General features: G+C 61.6%; 1 pseudogene and 1 gene segment (V, D, J or C); one reads left to right on the forward strand and one right to left on the reverse strand.

Annotated features, from left to right (window-relative positions):
* Window positions 1–2,273: 2,273 nt before the first annotated feature.
* Window positions 2,274–3,364, forward strand: LOC147647805 (Ig heavy chain V region 914-like). The segment is given in 3 exon segments: window positions 2,274–2,304; window positions 2,744–3,153; window positions 3,311–3,364. Coding segments are annotated over 3 exon segments (495 nt in total).
* A 23-nt stretch (window positions 3,365–3,387) lies between these two features.
* Window positions 3,388–5,485, reverse strand: LOC147647806 (immunoglobulin heavy variable 3-23 pseudogene; annotated as a pseudogene).
* Window positions 5,486–22,230: the final 16,745 nt, after the last annotated feature.

Here is a 22,230-nt window from a genome sequence, read left to right on the forward strand (position 1 = left end):
GGGCAAAACCCTGGGGTTTGGGGCAAAATCCTGGGGTTTGGGGCAAAACCCTGGGGATTGGGGCAAAATCCTAGGGATTGGGGACACAGCGATGGGGGCAGAGTTCATCACCATAAGCAGCAGCACCATAATAATTGCCAGAGGCTTTGGCACAGAAATAAACGCCGGAATCCTCGTCCTGGAGGTTGTTCATGCTCAGCGTCACCGAGCTCTGCCCGTTGTCCCTGGCGATGCTGAACCGGCCCTGCACCGACGGCGCGTAGTACGTGCTGCCACCGTTGCTGTTGATGCTCGCCACAAATTCCAGCGCCTTCCCGGGTTTCTGGCGGATCCAGAACATCACGAATTTCCCGAAATCGAATCCATCCCCGCGGCAGAGGAGGCGCAGGGACCCCCCGGGGGGCTGGAGGTCCCCCCCGGACTCCAGCAGGGTCACGGCCGCCCGGAGCCCTGCGGGAAAAAGGGGAGATGGGGATGAGGCAAAGCCGGATCCGGGCGTGTCCCTGGGGGTCCTGAGGTTCTTCCAGAAGGTTCTGGATCCATCCCTGAGGTTCTTCCGGAAGGTTCTGGATCCATCCCTGAGGTTCTTCCAGAAGGTTCTGGATCCATCCCTGAGGTTCTTCCGGAAGGTTCTGGATCCATCCCTGAGGTTCTTCCAGAAGGTTCTGGATTCATCCAGAGGGTCCCAAGGGACTTCCAGAAGGTTCTGGAGCCCCCCCAGGGGTTCTAGACTACCCTGCCTGCTGCTGAGGTTCTAGATCATTCCGCGGGGTTCCAGACTCTCCTGCGGGGTCCTGGCTGGGGCTGAGGTTCTGGACTCTCCTGGGTGATCTGGAACCTCAGCACCATCCAGGAGCCGGCAGGAGAGTCCAGAACCCCGGGCTGGCTCCAGAACCTGGGGACCCTCGGGATGGATCCAGAACCTTCTGGAAGAACCTCAGGGATGGATCCAGAACCTTCTGGAAGAACCTCAGGGATGCATCCAGAACCTTCTGGAAGAACCTCAGGGCCCCCCGGGACACGCCCGGATCCGGCTTTGCCTCATCCCCATCTCCCCTTTTTCCCGCAGGGCTCCGGGCGGCCGTGACCCTGCTGGAGTCCGGGGGGGACCTCCAGCCCCCCGGGGGGTCCCTGCGCCTCCTCTGCCGTGGGGAAGGATTCACATTCGGGGATTTTGACATGGGCTGGATGCGCCAGAGACCCGGGAAGGCGCTGGAATTTGGGGCGAGCCTCAGCAGCGGTGGCAGCACGTACTACGCGCCGTCGGTGCAGGGCCGGTTCAGCATCGCCAGGGACAACGGGCAGAGCTCGGTGACGCTGAGCATGAACAACCTCCAGGACGAGGATTCCGGCGTTTATTTCTGTGCCAAATCTTCTGGCAATTATTATGGCTTTGCTGCTGATGGTGACAAACCCTGCCCCCATCACCGTGTCCCCAATCCCCAGGATTTTGCCCCAAACCCCAGGATTTTACCCCCAAACCCCAGGTTTTCCCCCCAAAGCTCAGCCCTGGCCCCGTGTCCCGGTTTGAGGACAGCCGTGTGCCGGGGAGGGCAGGAGCCCCCCAGGGACCCCAAACCCTGCCCTGGCTGCGCCCCAAACTCAACTCTGGGCCCCAAATCCCAACCCGGGCCCCAAAAGCGCTCGGGGGGCGACGGCCGGAACTGGGAGGGGCTGGGGGGAAACGGCCCCGGCTGGAGGGGAAGGGGAGATTTGGGGCCAAAAGGGGAAAAGTGGGGGGAAATGGGGAGTGGGGGCAGCAGGGGAGGAGTTTGGGGAGAAAGGGCCCAGATTTGGGGTGAAAGGGCCCAGATTTGGGGCCCAGGGCTGGGACTGGGGGAGAAACAGCCGGAAATTGGCGACGTCTGGGGATCCCTCATGGGTGTTGGGGCCACGGATGTGATCGTCCTCAACACCATAAGCAGCAGCAGCAGCATTACCATCATTGTAACGTTTGGCACAGAAATAAACGCCGGAATCCTCGTCCTGGAGGTTGTTCATGCTCAGCGTCACCGAGCTCTGCCCGTTGTCCCTGGAGATCCTGAACCGGCCACGCACGGATGATTCGTGGAACGCGGTGTCATTGCTGTCGATACTGGCGACGTATTCCAGCGCCTTCCCGGGTTTCTGGCGGAACCAGTACATCCCGAACTTCCCGAAATCGAATCCTTCCCCGCGGCAGAGGAGGCGCAGGGACCCCCCGGGGGGCTGGAGGTCCCCCCCGGACTCCAGCAGGGTCACGGCCGCCCGGAGCCCTGCGGGAAAAAGGGGAGATGGGGATGAGGCAAAGCCGGATCCGGGCGTGTCCCGGGGGGGTCCTGAGGTTCTTCTGGAAGGTTCTGGATCCATCCCTGGGGTTCTTCCAGAAGGTTCTGGATCCATCCAGAAAGTGCTGAGAGACTTCCAGAAGGTTCTGGAGCCCCCCCAGGGGTTCTAGACTCTCCTGCCTGCTGCTGAGGTTCTAGATCATTCCGCGGGGTTCCAGACTCTCCTGCGGGGTCCTGGCTGGGGCTGAGGTTCTGGACTCTCCTGGGTGATCTGGAACCTCAGCACCATCCAGGAGCCGGCAGGAGAGTCCAGAACCCCGGGCTGGCTCCAGAACCTGGGGACCCTCGGGATGGATCCAGAACCTTCTGGAAGAACCTCAGGGATGGATCCAGAACCTTCCGGAAGAACCTCAGGACCCCCCGGGACACGCCCGGATCCGGCTTTGCCTCATCCCCATCTCCCCTTTTTCCCGCAGGGCTCCGGGCGGCCGTGACCCTGCTGGAGTCCGGGGGGGACCTCCAGCCCCCCGGGGGGTCCCTGCGCCTCCTCTGCCGCGGGGAAGGATTCGATTTCGGGAAATTCACCATGTACTGGGTGCGCCAGAAACCCGGGAAGGCGCTGGAATACGTCGCGAGCATCACCAGCAATGGTGGCACCACGTACTACGCGCCGTCGGTGCACGGCCGGTTCACCATCGCCAGGGACAACGGGCAGAGCTCGGTGACGCTGAGCATGAACAACCTCCAGGACGAGGATTCCGGCGTTTATTTCTGTGCCAAACGTTACAATGATGGTAATGCTGCTGCTGCTGCTTATGGTGTTGAGGACGATCACATCCGTGGCCCCACCACCCATGAGGGATCCCCAGACGTCGCCAATTTCCGGGTATTTCTCCCCCAGTCCCAGCCCTGTGCCCCAAATCTGGGCCCTTTCACCCCAAACTCCGCCCCTGCTGCCCCCACTCCCCATTTCCCCCCACTTTTCCCCTTTTGGCCCCAAATCTCCCCGGCTCAGGGGGCCCCGGGCGGGGATTTGGGCTCAGCGCTCGGCGCTGGGACACTCGGGGACAAAGGGTCAGGAGCGGGGTCAGGGCTGAGCTTTGGGGCAAAATCCTGGGGTTTAGGGAAAAACCCTGGGGTTTGGGGCAAAATCCTGGGGTTTGGGGACACAGCGATGGGAGCAGGGTTTGTCACCATCATCAGCAGCAGAAGCACCAGTACCAGCAGATTTGGCGCAGAAATAAACGCCGGAATCCTCGTCCTGGAGGTTGTTCATGCTCAGCGTCACCGAGCTCTGCCCGTTGTCCCTGGCGATGGTGAACCGGCCCTTCACGGATGGCGCGTAGTCGGTGTACCGTCCATCGCTGTAGATGCTCGCCACAAATTCCAGCGCCTTCCCGGGTTTCTGGCGGATCCAGAACATGTCGAAATCCCCGAATGTGAATCCTTGCCCGCGGCAGAGGAGGCGCAGGGACCCCCCGGGGGGCTGGAGGTCCCCCCCGGACTCCAGCAGGGTCACGGCCGCCCGGAGCCCTGCGGGAAAAAGGGGAGATGGGGATGAGGCAAAGCCGGATCCGGGCGTGTCCCGGGGGGGGTCCTGAGGTTCTTCCGGAAGGTTCTGGATCCATCCCTGAGGCTCTTCCAGAAGGTTCTGGATCCATCCCTGAGGTTCTTCCAGAAGGTTCTGATCCATCCCGAGGGTCCTGAGGTTCTTCCGGAAGGTTCTGGATCCATCCCGAGGGTGTTGAGTGACTTCCAGAAGGTTCTGGAACCCCCCCAGGGGTTCTAGACTATCCTGCCTGCTGCTGAGGTTCTAGATCATTCCGCGGGGTTCCAGACTCTCCTGCGGGGTCCTGGCTGGGGCTGAGGTTCTGGACTCTCCTGGGTGATCTGGAACCTCAGCACCATCCAGGAGCCGGCAGGAGAGTCCAGAACCCCGGGCTGGCTCCAGAAGCTGGGGACCCTCGGGATGGATCCAGAACCTTCCGGAACAACCTCAGGGATGGATCCAGAACCTTCCGGAAGAACCTCAGGACCCCCCGGGACACGCCCGGATCCGGCTTTGCCTCATCCCCATCTCCCCTTTTTCCCGCAGGGCTCCGGGCGGCCGTGACCCTGCTGGAGTCCGGGGGGGACCTCCAGCCCCCCGGGGGGTCCCTGCGCCTCCTCTGCCAATGACAAGGATTCACATTCGGGGATTTCGACATGTTCTGGATCCGCCAGAAACCTGGGAAGGCGCTGGAATTTGTGGCGAGCATCAGCAGCAGTGGTGGCACCACCAGATACGCGCCGTCGGTGCAGGGCCGGTTCAGGATCGCCAGGGACAACGGGCAGAGCTCGGTGACGCTGAGCATGAACAACCTCCAGGACGAGGATTCCGGCGTTTATTTCTGTGCCAAATGTTACAGCAGTGGTTGTTACAGCAGTTACGGTTCGGCTTCTGGTGCTGTTGGTTTTGGTGACGATAACGCTGACGACCACATTCCCCATGCTGGATCCCCAAATGTCCCAAAATTCCGAAATCCTACCCCAGTCCCAGCCCTGGGCCCCAAATCTGGGCCCTTTCACCCCAAACTCTGCCCCTGCTGCCCCCACTCCCCATTTCCCCCCAATTTTCCCCTTTTGACCCCAAATCTCCCCTTCCCCTCCAGCCGGGGCCGTTTCCCCCCAGCCCCTCCCAGTCCCGGCCGTCGCCCCCCGAGCGCTTTTGGGGCCCGGGTTGGGATTTGGGGCCCAGAGTTGAGTTTGGGGCACAGCCAGGGCAGGGTTTGGGATCCCTGGGGGGCTCCTGCCCTCCCCGGCACACGGCTGTCCTCAAACGAGGACACGGGGCCAGGGCTGAGATTTGGGGGGAAAACCTGGGGATTGGGGCAAAATCCTGGGGATTGGGGCAAAATCCTGGGGATTGGGGCAAAATCCTGGGGATTGGGGCAAAAGCCTGGTGTTTGGGGACATGTGGAGTCAGAGGGATAAGGGCAAAGTTCGTCACCACCAAAAACTTCATAATTACAGCCAGAACCGTAACATCTGGCACAGAAATAAACCCTGGAATCCTCGTCCTGGAGGTTGTTCATGCTCAGCGTCACCGAGCTCTGCCCGTTGTCCCTGGCGATGGTGAACCGGCCCTGCACCGACGGCGCGTACCAGGTGCTGCCACCGCTGGTGATGCCCGCGACCCATTCCAGCGCCTTCCCAGGTTTCTGCCGGATCCAGATCATCCCAAAATTCCCAAAATCGAATCCATCCCCGCGGCAGAGGAGGCGCAGGGACCCCCCGGGGGGCTGGAGGTCCCCCCCGGACTCCAGCAGGGTCACGGCCGCCCGGAGCCCTGCGGGAAAAAGGGGAGATGGGGATGAGGCAAAGCCGGATCCGGGCGTGTCCCGGGCTGGGCATGGCAGCGCTCCGGAAGGTTCTGGAACCCCCCTGGCAGTGCCCCCAGCACAGGAGGGCGAGCAGCGGCAGCGAGCTCCAGGCCACGGCCGGGATCTGCCCCCTTTGGGCTCCCGGGGGTCCTGGGAGATCGTTAATTAGCCCTTAATTGTGTAATTAATGGAGAAGGTCCATGTGGGGGTGCCCAATTAATGAACGGATGGGTCGGGGTTAATTGAGGGGTTGGAGGCGCTCGGAGACCCCGGAAAGTTCTGCTGGAGATTTGGGTCAAAGTGGAGAAGATTTGGGGCCCGGGGAGCGGCCGTGACCCTGCTGGAGTCCGGGGGGGACCTCCAGCCCCCCGGGGGGTCCCTGCGCCTCCTCTGCCGAGGGCAAGGATTCCAGTTTGGGGATTTTTGGATGGGCTGGATGCGCCAGAAACCCGGGAAGGCGCTGGAATACGTCGCGAGCATCAAGGGCGATGGTGGCAGCACCAATTACGCGCCATCCGTGAAGGGCCGGTTCAGCATCGCCAGGGACAACGGGCAGAGCTCGGTGACGCTGAGCATGAACAACCTCCAGGACGAGGATTCCGGCGTTTATTTCTGCGCCAAAGCCGCTGTGGCTGGTTGGGGTGTTGACGTTACTGCTTATATTGACGGTGCCGGTGCAGTCCCCGCCCCCATGTGCCGTCCCCAGCTGTCCCCAAACCCAGACCCCTCCCCAAATCCCAGCCCTGACCCCGGTGCTGACCCTTTATCCCCAGCCGGGCTCGCTCTGGCCCCGGCTGAAAGGGGAGAGTTGGGGCAGCAGGGGCGGAGTTTGGGGTGAAAGGGCCCAGATTTGGGGCCCAGGGCTGGGATTGGGGCAGGATTTGGGAATTCTGGGCGGTTTGAGGACTCTTCCAGGCAGCTTGGGGCTGGCATCAGCATGGTCACCAACATGGTCAACAACACCTGAGGTTGTTCCGGAAGGTTCTGGATCCATCCCTGAGGTTGTTCCGGAAGGTTCTGGATCCATCCCGAGGGTCCCCAGGTTCTGGAGCCAGCCCCGGGTTCTGGACTCTCCTGCCGGCTCCTGGATGGTGCTGAGGTTCCAGATCACCCAGGAGAGTCCAGAACCTCAGCCCCAGCCAGGACCCCGCAGGAGAGTCTGGAACCCCGCGGAATGATCTAGAACCTCAGCAGCAGGCAGGATAGTCTAGAACCCCTGGCGGGGCTCCAGAACCTTCTGGAAGAACCTCAGGGATGGATCCAGAACCTTCTGGAAGAACCTCAGCACCCTCGGGATGGATCCAGAACCTTCCGGAAGAACCTCAGGACCCCCCGGGACACGCCCGGATCCGGCTTTGCCTCATCCCCATCTCCCCTTTTTCCCGCAGGGCTCCGGGCGGCCGTGACCCTGCTGGAGTCCGGGGGGGACCTCCAGCCCCCCGGGGGGTCCCTGCGCCTCCTCTGCCGAGGGCAAGGATTCACATTCGGGGATTTCGACATGTTCTGGATCCGCCAGAAACCCGGGAAGGCGCTGGAATTTGTGGCGAGCATCAGCAGCAGTGGCGGCACCACCAGGTACGCGCCGTCGGTGCAGGGCCGGTTCACCATCGCCAGGGACAACGGGCAGAGCTCGGTGACGCTGAGCATGAACAACCTCCAGGACGAGGATTCCGGGGTTTATTTCTGCGCCAAATGTTACAGCAGTGGTTGTTACAGCAGTTATGGTTCGGCTGCTGGTGCTATTGTTTATAGTGACGATGCCGCTGACCGCCACATTCCCCATGCTGGATCCCCAAATGTCCCAAAATTCCCAAATCCTGCCCCAATCCCAGCCCTGGGCCCCAAATCTGGGCCCTTTCACCCCAAACTCCGCCCCTGCTGCCCCAACTCTCCCCTTTCAGCCGGGGCCAGAGCGAGCCCGGCTGGGGATAAAGGGTCAGCACCGGGGTCAGGGCTGGGATTTGGGGAGGGGTCTGGGTTTGGGGACAGCTGGGGACGGCACATGGGGGCGGGGACAGCACCGGCACCGTCACCATTATCAGCACCAACATCCGAACCACCACCAGCAGATTTGGCACAGAAATAAACCCCGGAATCCTCGTCCTGGAGGTTGTTCATGCTCAGCGTCACCGAGCTCTGCCCGTTGTCCCTGGCGATGGTGAACCGGCCCTGCACCGACGGCGCGTAGTACGTGTAACCACCATCATTTCTGACCAATACAAGGAATTCCAGCGCCTTCCCGGGTTTCTGGCGGATCCAGTACATCCCAAAATCCCCAAAATTGAATCCTTGTCCTCGGCAGAGGAGGCGCAGGGACCCCCCGGGGGGCTGGAGGTCCCCCCCGGACTCCAGCAGGGTCACGGCCGCCCGGAGCCCTGCGGGAAAAAGGGGAGATGGGGATGAGGCAAAGCCGGATCCGGGCGTGTCCCGGGGGTCCTGAGGTTCTTCCAGAAGGTTCTGGATCCATCCCTGAGGTTCTTCCGGAAGGTTCTGGATCCATCCCGAGGGTCCCCAGGTTCTGGAGCCAGCCCGGGGTTCTGGACTCTCCTGCCGGCTCCTGGATGGTGCTGAGGTTCCAGATCACCCAGGAGAGTCCAGAACCTCAGCCCCAGCCAGGACCCCGCAGGAGAGTCTGGAACCCCGCGGAATGATCTAGAACCTCAGCAGCAGGCAGGGTAGTCTAGAACCCCTGGGGGGGCTCCAGAACCTTCTGGAAGTCCCTCAGCACCCTCAGGATGAATCCAGAACCTTCTGGAAGAGCCTCAGGGATGGATCCAGAGCCTTCTGGAAGAACCTCAGGGATGTTTCCAGAACCTTCCGGAAGAACCTCAGGACCCCCCGGGACACGCCCGGATCCGGCTTTGCCTCATCCCCATCTCCCCTTTTTCCCGCAGGGCTCCGGGCGGCCGTGACCCTGCTGGAGTCCGGGGGGGACCTCCAGCCCCCCGGGGGGTCCCTGCGCCTCCTCTGCCGCGGGGAAGGATTCGAGTTTGGGAATGTTTGGATGGCCTGGATGCGCCAAAGGCCCGGGAAGGCGCTGGAATGGCTCGCACAGATCAGCAGTGATGGTGGCAGCGCACTCTACGCGCCGTCGGTGCAGGGCCGGTTCACCATCACCAGGGACAACGGGCAGAGCTCGGTGACGCTGAGCATGAACAACCTCCAGGACGAGGATTCCGGGGTTTATTTCTGTGCCAAATCTGCTCAGGCTTTTTGGGGTGCTGCTGCTTATGGTAACGAACCCTGCCCCCATCGCTGTGTCCCCAAACCCCAGGATTTTGCTCCAATCCCCAGGATTTTGCCCCAATCCCCAGGGTTTTGCCCCAATCCCCAGGATTTTACCCCAATCCCCAGGTTTTCCCCCCAAAGCTCAGCCCTGGCCCCGTGTCCCCGTTTGAGGACAGCCGTGTGCCGGGGAGGGCAGGAGCCCCCCAGGGACCCCAAACCCTGCCCTGGCTGCGCCCCAAACTCAACTCTGGGCCCCAAATCCCAACCCGGGCCCCAAAAGCGCTCGGGGGGCGACGGCCGGGACTGGGAGGGGCTGGGGGGAAACGGCCCCGGCTGGAGGGGAAGGGGAGATTTGGGGCCAAAAGGGGAAAATTGGGGGGAAATGGGGAGTGGGGGCAGCAGGGGCGGAGTTTGGGGTGAAAGGGCCCAGATTTGGGGCACAGGGCTGGGACTGGGGCAGGATTTGGGAATTCTGGGACATTTGGTTTCCACCAATGGCCGCAGTTTGGGCCTGGCACCGACAATGTCACCCTGACCAAGAGCAGCAGTGTTCCAGCTATTTCCAAACGTTTTGGCGCAGAAATAAACCCCGGAATCCTCGTCCTGGAGGTTGTTCATGCTCAGCGTCACCGAGCTCTGCCCGTTGTCGCTGCCCATCGTCAGCCGGCCCTGCACCCACGGCGCGTAGAACGTCTTGCCGCTCTTCCTGCTGACGGCTGAAATGAATTCCAGCGCCTTCCCGGGCCTCTGACGCACCCAGGACACCCCAAATTTCCCGAAATCGAATCCATCCCCGCGGCAGAGGAGGCGCAGGGACCCCCCGGGGGGCTGGAGGTCCCCCCCGGACTCCAGCAGGGTCACGGCCGCCCGGAGCCCTGTGGGAAAAAGGGGAGATGGGGATGAGGCAAAGCCGGATCCGGGCGTGTCCCGGGGGGTCCTGAGGTTCTTACAGAAGGTTCTGGATCCATCCCTGAGGCTCTTCCAGAAGGTTCTGGATCCATCCCTGAGGTTCTTCCAGAAGGTTCTGGATCCATCCCGAGGGTGTTGAGGTTCTTCCAGGAGGTTCTGGAGCCCCCCCAGGGGTTCTAGACTACCCTGCCTGCTGCTGAGGTTCTAGATCATTCCGCGGGGTTCCAGACTCTCCTGCGGGGTCCTGGCTGGGGCTGAGGTTCTGGACTCTCCTGGGTGATCTGGAACCTCAGCACCATCCAGGAGCCGGCAGGAGAGTCCAGAACCCCGGGCTGGCTCCAGAACCTGGGGACCCTCGGGATGGATCCAGAACCTTCCGGAAGAAACTCAGGGATGGATCCAGAACCTTCCGGAAGAGCCTCAGGACCCCCTGGGACACGCCCGGATCCGGCTTTGCCTCATCCCCATCTCCCCTTTTTCCCGCAGGGCTCCGGGCGGCCGTGACCCTGCTGGAGTCCGGGGGGGACCTCCAGCCCCCCGGGGGGTCCCTGCGCCTCCTCTGCCGCGGGGATGGGTTTGATTTTGGTGATTTTGGCATGGGCTGGTATCGCCAGAAACCCGGGAAGGCGCTGGAATTGGTCGCAGAGATCAACAGTAGCGGTGGCACCACCTGGTACGCTCCATCCGTGCGTGGCCGATTCAGCATCGCCAGGGACAACGGGCAGAGCTCGGTGACGCTGAGCATGAACAACCTCCAGGACGAGGATTCCGGCGTTTATTTCTGTGGCAAAGCCGCTGATCCTGGTTGGGATGTTGGTGCTGATAATGGTGACGGTGCCGGTGCTGTCCCCGCCCCCATGTGCCGTCCCCAGCTGTCCCCAAACCCAGACCCCTCCCCAAATCCCAGCCCTGACCCCGGTGCTGACCCTTTATCCCCAGCCGGGCTCGCTCTGGCCCCGGCTGAAAGGGGAGAGTTGGGACAGCAGGGGCGGAGTTTGGGGTGAAAGGGCCCAGATTTGGGGTGAAAGGGCTGGGATTGGGGCAGGATTTGGGAATTCTGAGGGGTTTGAGGACTCTTCCAGGCAGCTTGGGGCTGGCATCAGCATGGTCACCGACATGGTCAACAGCACCTGAGGTTCTTCCAGAAGCTTCTGGATCCATCCCGAGGGTCCCCAGGTTCTGGAGCCAGCCCGGGGTTCTGGACTCTCCTGCCGGCTCCTGGATGGTGCTGAGGTTCCAGATCACCCAGGAGAGTCCAGAACCTCAGCCCCAGCCAGGACCCCGCAGGAGAGTCTGGAACCCCGCGGAATGATCTAGAACCTCAGCAGCAGGCAGGGTAGTCTAGAACCCCTGGGGGGGCTCCAGAACCTTCTGGAAGTCCCTCAGCACCCTCAGGATGGATCCAGAACCTTCTGGAAGAAACTCAGCACCCCCCGGGACACGCCCGGATCCGGCTTTGCCTCATCCCCATCTCCCCTTTTTCCCGCAGGGCTCCGGGCGGCCGTGACCCTGCTGGAGTCCGGGGGGGACCTCCAGCCCCCCGGGGGGTCCCTGCGCCTCCTCTGCCGAGGACAAGGATTCACATTCGGGGATTTTGCGATGTTGTGGATCCGCCAGAAACCCGGGAAGGCTCTGGAATTTGTGGCGAGCATCAGCAGCGGTGGCAGCACGTACTACGCGCCGTCGGCGCAGGGCCGGTTCAGCATCGCCAGGGACAACGGGCAGAGCTCGGTGACGCTGAGCATGAACAACCTCCAGGACGAGGATTCTGGGGTTTATTTCTGTGCCAAATCTGATAGTACTGGTGCTGCTGCTGCTGGTCGTGGTGACGAACTCTGCCCCCCTCGCTGTGTCCCCAAACCCCCAGGATTTTACCCCAATCCCCAGGGTTTTGCCCCAAACCCCAGGATTTTGCCCCAAAGCTCAGCCCTGGCCCCGCTCCTGACCCTTTGTCCCCGAGAGTCCCCGCGCCGAGCGCTGAGCCCAAATCCCCGCCCGGGGCCCCCTGAGCCGGGGAGATTTGGGGCCAAAAGGGGAAAAGTGGGGGGAAATGGGGAGTGGGGGCAGCAGGGGCGGAGTTTGGGGTGAAAGGGCCCAGATTTGGGGCCCAGGGCCGGGACTGGGGCAGGATTTGGGAATTTTGGGACATTTGGGGATTAAGCATGGGGGACTGGGATGGCCACCGGAATCGTCACCAACACCAGCACCATCAGCAGCAGCACCAGCATCAAATCTTTTGCCACAGAAATAAACGCCGGAATCCTCGTCCTGGAGGTTGTTCATGCTCAGCGTCACCGAGCTCTGCCCGTTGTCCCTGGCGATGCTGAACCGGCCCTGCACCGATGGCGCGTATCTGGTGGTGCCACCACTGCTGCTGATCCCTGCGACGTATTCCAGCGCCTTCCCGGGTTTCTGGCGGATCCAGAACATGTCGAAATTCCCGAATGTGAATCCTTGTCCTCGGCAGAGGAGGCGCAGGGACCCCCCGGGGGGCTGGAGGTCCCCCCCGGACTCCAGCAGGGTCACGGCCGCCCGGAGCCCTGCGGGAAAAAGGGGAGATGGGGATGAGGCAAAGCCGGATCCGGGCGTGTCCCGGGGGGTCCTGAGGTTCTTCCAGAAGGTTCTGGATCCATCCCGAGGGTGCTGAGGGACTTCCAGAAGGTTCTGCAGCCCCCCCAGGGGTTCTAGACTCTCCTGGCTGCTGCTGAGGTTCTAGATCATTCCGCGGGGTTCCAGACTCTCCTGCGGGGTCCTGGCTGGGGCTGAGGTTCTGGACTCTCCTGGGTGATCTGGAACCTCAGCACCATCCAGGAGCCGGCAGGAGAGTCCAGAACCCCGGGCTGGCTCCAGAACCTGGGGACCCTCGGGATGGATCCAGAACCTTCCGGAAGAACCTCAGGGATGGATCCAGAACCTTCCGGAAGAGCCTCAGGGATGGATCCAGAACCTTCCGGAAGAACCTCGGGATCTCCCGGGACACGCCCGGATCCGGCTTTGCCTCATCCCCATCTCCCCTTTTTCCCGCAGGGCTCCGGGCGGCCGTGACCCTGCTGGAGTCCGGGGGGGACCTCCAGCCCCCCGGGGGGTCCCTGCGCCTCCTCTGCCGCGGGGACGGATTCGACATCGGGAAATTTGGGGTGTCCTGGGTGCGCCAGAGGCCCGGGAAGGCGCTGGAATTCATTTCAGCCGTCAGCAGGAAGAGCGGCAAGACGTTCTACGCGCCGTGGGTGCAGGGCCGGCTGACGATGGGCAGCGACAACGGGCAGAGCTCGGTGACGCTGAGCATGAACAACCTCCAGGACGAGGATTCCGGCGTTTATTTCTGCGCCAAAACGTTTGGAAATAGCTGGAACACTGCTGCTCTTGGTCACGGTGACAATGCCGATGCCAGGCCCGAACAGCGGTCATTGCTGGAAACCAAATGTCCCAAAATTCCCAAATCCTGCCCCAATCCCAGCCCTGGGCCCCAAATCTGGGCCCTTTCACCCCAAACTCCGCCCCTGCTGCCCCCACTCCCCATTTCCCCCCACTTTTCCCCTTTTGGCCCCAAATCTCCCCGGCTCAGGGGGCCCCGGGCGGGGATTTGGGCTCAGCGCTCGGCGCGGGGACACTCGGGGACAAAGGGTCAGGAGCGGGGCCAGGGCTGAGCTTTGGGGCAAAACCCTGGGGTTTGGGGCAAAACCCTGGGGTTTGGGGACACAGAGATGGGAGCAGAGTTGGTCACCAGCAAAAGGAAGATTACCAGCACCAGCATCAAATCGTTTGGCACAGAAATAAACGCCGGAATCCTCGTCCTGGAGGTTGTTCATGCTCAGCATCACCGAGCTCTGCCCGTTGTCCCTGGCGATGGTGAACCGGCCCTGCACCGACGGCGCGTAGTACGTGTTGCCACTGCCGCTGTTAAAGCTCGCCACAAATTCCAGCGCCTTCCCGGGTTTCTGGCGGATCCAGCCCATGCCAAAATCCCCAAAATTGAATCCTTGCCCTCGGCAGAGGAGGCGCAGGGACCCCCCGGGGGGCTGGAGGTCCCCCCCGGACTCCAGCAGGGTCACGGCCGCCCGGAGCCCTGCGGGAAAAAGGGGAGATGGGGATGAGGCAAAGCCGGATCCGGGCGTGTCCCGGGGGGGTGCTGAGGTTCTTCCGGAAGGTTCTGGATCCATCCCTGAGGTTCTTCCAGAAGGTTCTGGATCCATCCTGAGGTTGCTGAGGGGCTTCCGGAAGGTTCTGGAGCCACCCCAGGGGTTCTAGACTACCCTGCCTGCTGCTGAGGTTCTAGATCATTCCGCGGGGTTCCAGACTCTCCTGCGGGGTCCTGGCTGGGGCTGAGGTTCTGGACTCTCCTGGGTGATCTGGAACCTCAGCACCATCCAGGAGCCGGCAGGAGAGTCCAGAACCCCGGGCTGGCTCCAGAACCTGGGGACCCTCGGGATGGATCCAGAACCTTCTGGAAGAACCTCAGGGATGGATCCAGAACCTTCTGGAAGAACCTCAGGGATGGATCCAGAACCTTCCGGAAGAACCTCAGGACCCCCCGGGACATGCCCGGATCCGGCTTTGCCTCATCCCCATCTCCCCTTTTTCCTGCAGGGCTCCGGGCGGCCGTGACCCTGCTGGAGTCCGGGGGGGACCTCCAGCCCCCCGGGGGGTCCCTGCGCCTCCTCTGCCGAGGGGATGGATTTGAGTTCGGGAAATTCGGGATGTACTGGATCCGCCAGAGACCCGGGAAGGCGCTGGAATGGCTCGCGAGCATTGACAGCGATCACTACACCTGGTACGCGCCGTCGTCGCAGGGCCGGTTCACCATCGCCAGGGACAACGGGCAGAGCTCGGTGACGCTGAGCATGAACAACCTCCAGGACGAGGATTCCGGCGTTTATTTCTGTGCCAAATCTTATGAGGAAAATGCTGGTTATCGTTTTTATCGTGGTGACAAACCCAGTTCCCGTCACGGCATCCCCATGTGTCCCCAAACCCCAGGATTTTGCCCCAATCCCCAGGGTTTTACTCCAAACCCCAGGATTTTTCCCAAATCCCCTGGATTTTGCCCTAAACCCCAGGTTTTCCCCCCAAATCTCAGCCCTGGCCCCGTGTCCCGGTTTGAGGACAGCCGTGTGCCGGGGAGGGCAGGAGCCCCCCAGGGACCCCAAACCCTGCCCTGGCTGCGCCCCAAACTCAACTCTGGGCCCCAAATCCCAACCCGGGCCCCAAAAGCGCTCGGGGGGCGACTGCCGGGACTGGGAGGGGCTGGGGGGAAACGGCCCCGGCTGGAGGGGAAGGGGAGATTTGGGGCCAAAAGGGGAAAATTGGGGGGAAATGGGGAGTGGGGGCAGCAGGGGCGGAGTTTGGGGTGAAAGGGCCCAGATTTGGGGTGAAAGGGCCCAGATTTGGGGCCCAGGGCTGCGATTGGGGCAGGATTTGGGAATTCTGGGCGGTTTGAGGACTCTTCCAGGCAGCTTGGGGCTGGCATCAGCATGGTCACCAACATGGTCAACAGCACCTGAGGTTCTTCCGGAAGGTTCTGGATCCATCCCTGAGGTTCTTCCAGAAGGTTCTGGATCCATCCCGAGGGTCCCCAGGTTCTGGAGCCAGCCCGGGGTTCTGGACTCTCCTGCCGGCTCCTGGATGGTGCTGAGGTTCCAGATCACCCAGGAGAGTCCAGAACCTCAGCCCCAGCCAGGACCCCGCAGGAGAGTCTGGAACCCCGCGGAATGATCTAGAACCTCAGCAGCAGGCAGGGTAGTCTAGAACCCCTGGGGGGGCTCCAGAACCTTCCGGAAGTCACTCAACACCCTCAGGATGGATCCAGAACCTTCTGGAAGTCCCTCGGGACCCTCAGGATGGATCCAGAACCTTCTGGAAGTCCCTCAGGACCCTCAGGATGGATCCAGAACCTTCTGGAAGTGACTCAACACCCTCGGGATGGATCCAGAACCTTCTGGAAGCCCCTCAACACCCTCAGGATGGATCCAGAACCTTCTGGAAGTGACTCAACACCCTCAGGATGGATCCAGAACCTTCTGGAAGTCCCTCAGGACCCTCAGGATGGATCCAGAACCTTCTGGAAGTCCCTCAGCACCCTCAGGATGGATCCAGAACCTTCTGGAAGCTCGTCAGGAACCTCAGGATGGATCCAGAACCTTCTGGATACACCTGGGGGGGAATGGGAACACACCTGGATACACCTGGGGACACCTGAGATACACCTGGGGACATTTGGGGACACACCTGGAACACACCTGGATACACCTGGGACACACCTGGGGACATTTGGGGACACCTGGATAGACCTGGGGGCTCCTGGGGGGCACCTGGGGACAGCTGGGGGCACCTGGAACCCAGTCTGGAACCTGACCTAGAACCCGATCTAGAACCCGATCTAGAACCCAGTCTAGAACCCGATCTAGAACCCAGTCTAGAACCTGATCTAGAACAGTCTAGAACCCGATCTAGAACACTCTAGAACGTACCTAGAACCCGATCTAGAACGCACCTAGAACCCGCTCTAGAACGGTCTAGAACCCAGTCTAGAACGTTCTGGAACCTGGTCTAGAACCCGGTCTAGTACACACCTAGAGCGTGCCTGGAACACACCTGGGGACACCTGGAACACACCTGGAACACACCTGGGGACACCTGGGGACACCTGGGGACATCTGGAACACACCTGGGGACACCCGGGACACAAATGGGGACACCTGGAACACACCTGGGGACACCTGGGGACACCTGGGACACACCTGGGGGGCACCTGGAGGGGGTGGGTGCCCCTGAAATCCCTAAAAATTCCCTTTAAAAAACACAAAAATCCCGATTTTTTCCTAAAAATTCTCATTTTTTCCCAAACATTGTCAAAATGCCCAAAAAAAATCGCAAAAAATCAAAGAAGATCCCAATTTTTTTCCCAATCTTTTCCCAATTTTTTCCCGAAATTTCCTGGTTTTTCCCCAAAATTTTTCAGGAAACATGGCCTGGATGCACGTCCCGTTGCTCACACCCCCTAAACCCCTAAAACTCCACAAAAAATTCCCGTTTTTTCCCAAAAAATCGCCAAAAATCCCAAAAAAATCCAAAATAAATCCAAAAAAAATCCAAAAAAATCCCAAGAATTCCAGCGCCTTCCCGGGTTTCTGCCGGACCCAGAACATCCCAAAAATCCCAAACTGGAAGCCTGAGGTTCTTCCAGAGGGTTCCGGATCCATCCTGAGGGTGCTGGGGTTCCAAATCCCTCTCAGCCCCATCAGGAGAGTCCGGAACCCCGGCCTGATCCGGAACCTGGGGACCCTCGGGATGGATCCAGAACCTTCTGGAAGAACCTCAGGGATGGATCCAGAACCTTCCGGAAGAACCTCAGGACCCCCCGGGACACGCCCGGATCCGGCTTTGCCTCATCCCCATCTCCCCTTTTTCCCGCAGGGCTCCGGGCGGCCGTGACCCTGCTGGAGTCTGGGGGGGACCTCCAGCCCCCCGGGGGGTCCCTGCGCCTCCTCTGTCGAGGGGAAGGATTCACATTCGGGGATTTTGGGATGGGCTGGATCCGCCAGAAACCCGGGAAGGCGCTGGAATTTGTGGCGAGCATCAACAGCAATGGTGGCACCACGTACTACGCGCCGTCGGTGCAGGGCCGGTTCACCATCGCCAGGGACAACGGGCAGAGCTCGGTGACGCTGAGCATGAACAACCTCCAGGACGAGGATTCCGGGGTTTATTTCTGTGCCAAAAGATTTGATGCTGGTGCTGCTGCTAATGGTGCTGATGTTGGTGACGATTCCGGTGGCCATCCCAGTCCCCCATGCTGGATCCCTCAATGTCCCAAAATTCCCAAATCCTGCCCCAGTCCCAGCCCTGGGCCCCAAATCTGGGCCCTTTCACCCCAAATCTGGGCCCTTTCACCCCAAACTCCGCCCCTGCTGCCCCAACTCTCCCCTTTCAGCCGGGGCCAGAGCGAGCCCGGCTGGGGATAAAGGGTCAGCACCGGGGTCAGGGCTGGGATTTGGGGAGGGGTCTGGGTTTGGCGACAGCTGGGGACGGCACATGGGGGCGGGGACAGCACCGGCACCGTCACCATTATCAGCACCAACATCCGAACCACCACCAGCAGATTTGGCACAGAAATAAACGCCGGAATCCTCGTCCTGGAGGTTGTTCATGCTCAGCGTCACCGAGCTCTGCCCGTTGTCCCTGGCGATGCTGAACCGGCCCTGCACCGACGGCGCGTACGCGGTGCTGCCACCGTTGTAGATCCCTGCAACGTATTCCAGCGCCTTCCCGGGTTTCTGGCGTATCCACAACATCCCGAAATTCCCGAATGTGAATCCTTCCCCGCGGCAGAGGAGGCGCAGGGACCCCCCGGGGGGCTGGAGGTCCCCCCCGGACTCCAGCAGGGTCACGGCCGCCCGGAGCCCTGCGGGAAAAAGGGGAGATGGGGATGAGGCAAAGCCGGATCCGGGCGTGTCCCGGGGGGGTCCTGAGGTTCTTCCAGAAGGTTCTGGATCCATCCCAAGGGTGCTGAGGGACTTCCGGAAGGTTCTGGATCCATCCCTGAGGTTCTTCCAGAAGGTTCTGGATCCATCCCTGAGGTTCTTCCAGAAGGTTCTGGATCCATCCCGAGGGTGTTGAGTCACTTCCAGAAGGTTCTGGATCCATCCTGAGGTTGTTGAGGTTCTTCCAGAAGGTTCTGGAGCCCCCCCAGGGGTTCTAGACTCTCCTGCCTGCTGCTGAGGTTCTAGATCATTCCGCGGGGTTCCAGACTCTCCTGCGGGGTCCTGGCTGGGGCTGAGGTTCTGGACTCTCCTGGGTGATCTGGAACCTCAGCACCATCCAGGAGCCGGCAGGAGAGTCCAGAACCCCGGGCTGGCTCCAGAACCTGGGGACCCTCGGGATGGATCCAGAACCTTCCGGAAGAACCTCAGGGATGGATCCAGAACCTTCTGGAAGAACCTCAGGGATGGATCCAGAACCTTCCGGAAGAACCTCAGCACCCTCAGGGATGGATCCAGAACCTTCTGTAAGAACCTCAGGCCCCCCCGGGACACGCTCGGATCCGGCTTTGCCTCATCCCCATCTCCCCTTTTTCCCGCAGGGCTCCGGGCGGCCGTGACCCTGCTGGAGTCCGGGGGGGACCTCCAGCCCCCCGGGGGGTCCCTGCGCCTCCTCTGCCGCGGGGAAGGATTCGATTTCGGGAAATTCACCATGTACTGGGTGCGCCAGAAACCCGGGAAGGCGCTGGAATGGCTCGCGGGCATCAACACCGATGGTGGCACCACCAGATACGCGCCATCGGTGAAGGGCCGGTTCACCATCGCCAGGGACAACGGGCAGAGCTCGGTGACGCTGAGCATGAACAACCTCCAGGACGAGGATTCCAGGGTTTATTTCTGTGCCAAATGTTACAGCAGTGGTTGGGCTTATGCTGCTGCTTATGGTGTTGAGGACAATCACAGCCATGACCCCTCCACCCATGATGGATACCAGAGATGTCCCCAATTCCTGGCTGTTTCTCCCCCAATCCCAGCCCTGGGCCCCAAATCTGGGCCCTTTCACCCCAAACTCTGCCCCTGCTGCCCCCACTCCCCATTTCCCCCCACTTTTCCCCTTTTGGCCCCAAATCTCCCCGGCTCAGGGGGCCCCGGGCGGGGATTCGGGCTCAGCGCTCGGCGCTGGGACACTCGGGGACAAAGGGTCAGGAGCGGGGTCAGGGCTGAGCTTTGGGGCAAAACCCTGGGGTTTAGGGAAAAACCCTGGGGTTTGGGGCAAAATCCTGGGGGTTTGGGGCAAAACCCTGGGGATTGGGGTAAAATCCTGGGGTTTGGGGACACAGCGATGGGGGCAGAGTTGGTCACCAGCAAAAGGAAGATTACCAGCACCAGCATCAAATCGTTTGGCACAGAAATAAACGCCGGAATCCTCGTCCTGGAGGTTGTTCATGCTCAGCGTCACCGAGCTCTGCCCGTTGTCCCTGGCGATGCTGAACCGGCCCTGCACCGACGGCGCGTAGTACGTGGTGCCACCGTTGCTGTTGATGCTCGCCACAAATTCCAGCGCCTTCCCGGGTTTTTGGCGGATCCAGAACATCCCAAAATCCCCGAATGTGAATCCTTGCCCTCGGCAGAGGAGGCGCAGGGACCCCCCGGGGGGCTGGAGGTCCCCCCCGGACTCCAGCAGGGTCACGGCCGCCCGGAGCCCTGCGGGAAAAAGGGGAGATGGGGATGAGGCAAAGCCGGATCCGGGCGTGTCCCGGGGGGGGGGTCCTGAGGTTCTTCCGGAAGGTTCTGGATCCATCCCTGAGGTTCTTCCGGAAGGTTCTGGATCCATCCCGAGGGTCCCCAGGTTCTGGAGCCAGCCCGGGGTTCTGGACTCTCCTGCCGGCTCCTGGATGGTGCTGAGGTTCCAGATCACCCAGGAGAGTCCAGAACCTCAGCCCCAGCCAGGACCCCGCAGGAGAGTCTGGAACCCCGCGGAATGATCTAGAACCTCAGCAGCAGGCAGGGTCGTCTAGAACCCCTGGGGGAGCTCCAGAACCTTCTGGAAGCCACTCAACACCCTCGGGATGTTTCCAGAACCTTCTGGAAGAACCTCAGGACCCCCCGGGACACGCCCGGATCCGGCTTTGCCTCATCCCCATCTCCCCTTTTTCCCGCAGGGCTCCGGGCGGCCGTGACCCTGCTGGAGTCCGGGGGGGACCTCCAGCCCCCCGGGGGGTCCCTGCGCCTCCTCTGCCGCGGGGAAGGATTCACCTTCGGGAATTTTGGGATGTTCTGGATCCGCCAGAAACCCGGGAAGGCGCTGGAATACGTCGCGAGCATCAACAGCGGTGGCAGCACCTGGTACGCGCCGTCGGTGCAGGGCCGGTTCAGCATCGCCAGGGACAACGGGCAGAGCTCGGTGACGCTGAGCATGAACAACCTCCAGGACGAGGATTCCGGCGTTTATTTCTGTGCCAAACGTTACAATGATGGTAATGCTGCTGCTGATGCTTATGGTGTTGAGGACGATCACATCCGTGGCCCCACCACCCATGAGGGATCCCCAGACGTCGCCAATTTCCGGCTGTTTCTCCCCCAGTCCCAGCCCTGGGCCTCAAATCTGGGCCCTTTCACCCCAAACTCCGCCCCTGCTGCCCCCACTCCCCATTTCCCCCCACTTTTCCCCTTTTGACCCCAAATCTCCCCAGCTCAGGGGACCCGGGCGTGGATTTGGGCTCAGCGCTCGGCGCTGGGACACTCGGGGACAAAGGGTCAGGAGCGGGGTCAGGGCTGAGCTTTGGGGCAAAATCCTGGGGTTTGGGGCAAAATCCTGGGGTTTGGGGCAAAACCCTGGTGTTTGGGATACGTGAGCACACAGTGATGTGACTGGAGTGCGTCAACACGATAAACATGATAGGCAGCAGCATTATCAAAAGATTTGGCACAGAAATAAACCCCGGAATCCTCGTCCTGGAGGTTGTTCATGCTCAGCGTCACCGAGCTCTGCCCGTTGTCCCTGGCGATGGTGAACCGGCCCTTCACGGATGGCGTGTAGTACGCGCTGCCACCGCTGTAGATCCCTGCGACCCATTCCAGCGCCTTCCCGGGTTTCTGGCGGATCCAGTACATCCCAAAATTCCCAAAATCGAATCCATCCCCACGGCAGAGGAGGCGCAGGGACCCCCCGGGGGGCTGGAGGTCCCCCCCGGACTCCAGCAGGGTCACGGCCGCCCGGAGCCCTGCGGGAAAAAGGGGAGATGGGGATGAGGCAAAGCCGGATCCGGGCGTGTCCCGGGGGGTCCTGAGGTTCTTCCGGAAGGTTCTGGATCCATCCCTGAGGGTGTTGAGGTTCTTCCAGAAGGTTCTGGATCCATCCCTGAGGTTCTTCCGGAAAGTTCTGGATCCATCCCGAGGGTCCCCAGGTTCTGGAGCCAGCCCGGGGTTCTGGACTCTCCTGCCGGCTCCTGGATGGTGCTGAGGTTCCAGATCACCCAGGAGAGTCCAGAACCTCAGCCCCAGCCAGGACCCCGCAGGAGAGTCTGGAACCCCGCGGAATGATCTAGAACCTCAGCAGCAGGCAGGAGAGTCTAGAACCCCTGGGGGGGCTCCAGAACCTTCTGGAAGTCCCTCAACACCCTCGGGATGGATCCAGAACCTTCTGGAAGAACCCCAGGGATGGATCCAGAACCTTCTGGAAGAACCTCAGGACCCCCACCCCGGGACACGCCCGGATCCGGCTTTGCCTCATCCCCATCTCCCCTTTTTCCCGCAGGGCTCCGGGCGGCCGTGACCCTGCTGGAGTCCGGGGGGGACCTCCAGCTCCCCGGGGGGTCCCTGCGCCTCCTCTGCCGCGGGGAAGGATTCGATTTCGGGAAATTCACCATGTACTGGATCCGGCAGAGACCCGGGAAGGCGCTGGAATTCGTCGCACGGATCAACAGCGATGGCAGCTACACCGAGTACGCGCCGTCGGTGCAGGGCCGGTTCACCATCGCCAGGGAC

The sequence above is a fragment of the Cyanistes caeruleus genome, chromosome 33, assembly GCF_971803275.1.
Source record: "Cyanistes caeruleus chromosome 33, bCyaCae1.hap1.1, whole genome shotgun sequence".
NCBI lineage: Eukaryota > Metazoa > Chordata > Aves > Passeriformes > Paridae > Cyanistes > Cyanistes caeruleus.